Source organism: Montipora capricornis, chromosome 12 (assembly GCF_036669925.1).
Source record: "Montipora capricornis isolate CH-2021 chromosome 12, ASM3666992v2, whole genome shotgun sequence".
In the NCBI taxonomy this organism is placed as follows: Eukaryota; Metazoa; Cnidaria; class Anthozoa; order Scleractinia; family Acroporidae; genus Montipora; species Montipora capricornis.
The window spans coordinates 9824655-9827154 of record NC_090894.1 but is presented as its reverse complement, the minus strand read 5'-3'; the positions used below and the strand labels follow the sequence as shown (position 1 = coordinate 9827154).

The 2500-nt window shown below is 47.3% G+C and overlaps 1 protein-coding gene across 1 annotated transcript in view; it reads left to right on the top strand.

Moving 5' to 3' along the window:
- LOC138025426 (monocarboxylate transporter 12-like) overlaps positions 1–2500 on the top strand; it is an 8771-nt gene that overhangs the window by 2057 nt on the left and 4214 nt on the right. Inside the window, 1 exon segment of the mRNA XM_068872644.1 lies at positions 822–1194. Coding sequence (XP_068728745.1) covers positions 822–1194 — 373 coding nt within the window.

Genomic DNA, 2500 nt, shown 5'->3' with positions numbered 1-2500 from the left:
GTCCATTTTTCCCGTTCACTTCAGATCCAATCTTGACTCGGTTTCCCCGCAAGTTCCTACTTAATTGTGCGTTTTCTCCTTTGTTTTATGAAAACCACCCTGACAAGAAAGAAAGGACTCTGCAGAAATCCTGTCAAGTCTTTATTGAGTATGCGCAAGCCTTTGCTTGGAGACTGTTTCAAACCAGGCCAAGTCTCGATCGCCCTCTTAGACGCCATGTTGATTTTCGTGCTTAAGGCTCGATTTTGACCTTCGCCTTGTCAAAAATATAATGCACGCGCTGCCTAAGCCGGTTTGACCGGAGTGACTAGCCCAGACACTTGAACCGCTGTGACTTGAAAGACTTGACACGATTTGTGCAGAGCCTCTCTTGCTTTCCCCCTGGTGAGTTTTGAAGAGGCTCTGCTCGCAGGGTGTCTCAAAACAATAGTGGTGGCAATAAACGGACGTTCTTAGGGATTGTGGTGCTTTGCTTTTTCTAAATTAACTTAAGAAAAATAAATTTCTTCATCTCGTAAGTACAAGCAAGCCTTACGTATATTCGATACATTTGAGTATTCGAATTGTTCTACAAACTAAACTCCGCGAATTCATAGTTAGTTTATTCTGCACGCATACACTGTCATAAAGTAGGGAACTGTACGGAAATCATTCCTTTTATAATATTTGCGACTCTATTTCTTCTTTAAACTTATAACAGTAGGGAGTTAAAGTAACCCACATAAATAAAGTCATGATTGCATTTAATGGTTTTTAGAAGAAAATAGCAATTTTACCGTATGATCAAAACTATGAATTCCCTTTTTTTGTTTGGTTTTCAGATGAAATTTTGCCGTGATGATATTGGAATGGCCGCCGACAAGAGTTCGACTCTCTTTCTGATCATAGGATTTTTCGCAGCGACTGGTCGCCTTGGAGCTGGTATACTTTGCGACCTTAGCTGCATAAATTCTCAGTTTCTTTATCAAGGAGCTGTTCTTATGTCCGGAATCTCAATTATGATGTTGGTTGTCGCAAAAAAATACCCTGCTCTTGCAGGTGTAGAAGTCTTGTTCAGTTTGGCCGACGGGCTCACAATATCAAGTTTCATCATTGAATTGTTCAAGTCCGTAAAGGAAACCCAGCGAGCATCTTCTCTCGGGTTCAGTTTGATGGCAGGTGGTGTTTGTACATTTGGTAGCCCCCCTTTGTCAGGTAAGTACTCTGTACTCTCCCGATTGCCTGCTCAATATGCTTAATGATTGACTCAAAAATAATCACGCGCAACATTTCGCACGTTTTGACTCGCTCAAACGCGGAGACTCTGAATGTTTTGAATTCACTTTCTGTGACTGACAATATTAATTACTCGACGTATATTTTAAACGACCCGGGAGTTCTAGCGGCTCAATGGATAGAACACCCGATCGGTATTACACGTCCCAGCAGTTCCCAGGAGTTCTAGCGGCTCAATGGATAGAACATCAATGTTACACGTCCCAGCAGTTCCCAGGAGTTCTAGCGGCTCAATGGATAGAGCAGCCGATCGGTGTTACACGACCCAGCAGTTCCCAGGAGTTCTAGCGGCTCAATGGATAGAGCAGCCGGTCGGTGTTACACGACCCAGCAGTTCCCAGGAGTTTTAGCGGCTCAATGGATAGAGCAGCCGATCGGTGTTACACGTCCCAGCAGTTCCCAGGAGTTCTAGCGGCTCAATGGATAGAGCAGCCGATCGGTGTTACACGACCCAGCAGTTCCCAGGAGTTCTAGCGGCTCAATGGATAGAGCAGCCGATCGGTGTTACACTTCCCAGCAGTTCCCAGGAGTTCTAGCGGCTCAATGGATAGAACATCGGTGTTACACGTCCCAGCAGTTCTCAGGAGTTCTAGCGGGTCAGTGGATAGAGCAGCCGATCGGTGTTACACGACCCAGCAGCTCCCAGGAGTTCTAGCGGCTCAATGGATAGAGCAGCCGATCGGTGTTACACGTCCCAGCAGTTCCCAGGAGTTCTAGCGGCTCAGTGGATAGAGCAGCCGGTCGTTGTTACACGAACCAGCAGTTCCCAGGAGTTCTAGCGGCTCAATGGATAGAACAGCCGATCGTTGTTACACGACCCAGCAGTTCCCAGGAGTTCTAGCGGCTCAATGGATAGAACATCGGTGTTACACGTCCCAACAGTTCCCAGGAGTTCTAGCGGCTCAAACGATAGAGCAGCCGATCGGTGTTAGACGTCCCAGCAGTTTCCAGGAGTTCTAGCGGCTCAATGGATAGAACATCGGTGTTACACGTCCCAGCAGTTCCCAGGAGTTCTAGCGGCTCAGTGGATAGAGCAGCCGATCGGTGTTACACGACCCAGCAGTTCCCAGGAGTTCTAGCGGCTCAATGGATAGAGCAGCCGATCGGTGTTACACGTCCCAGCAGTTCCCAGGAGTTCTAGCGGCTCAATGGATAGAACATCGGTGTTACACGTCCCAGCAGTTCCCAGGAGTTCTAGCGGCTCAGTAAATAGAGCAGCCGATCG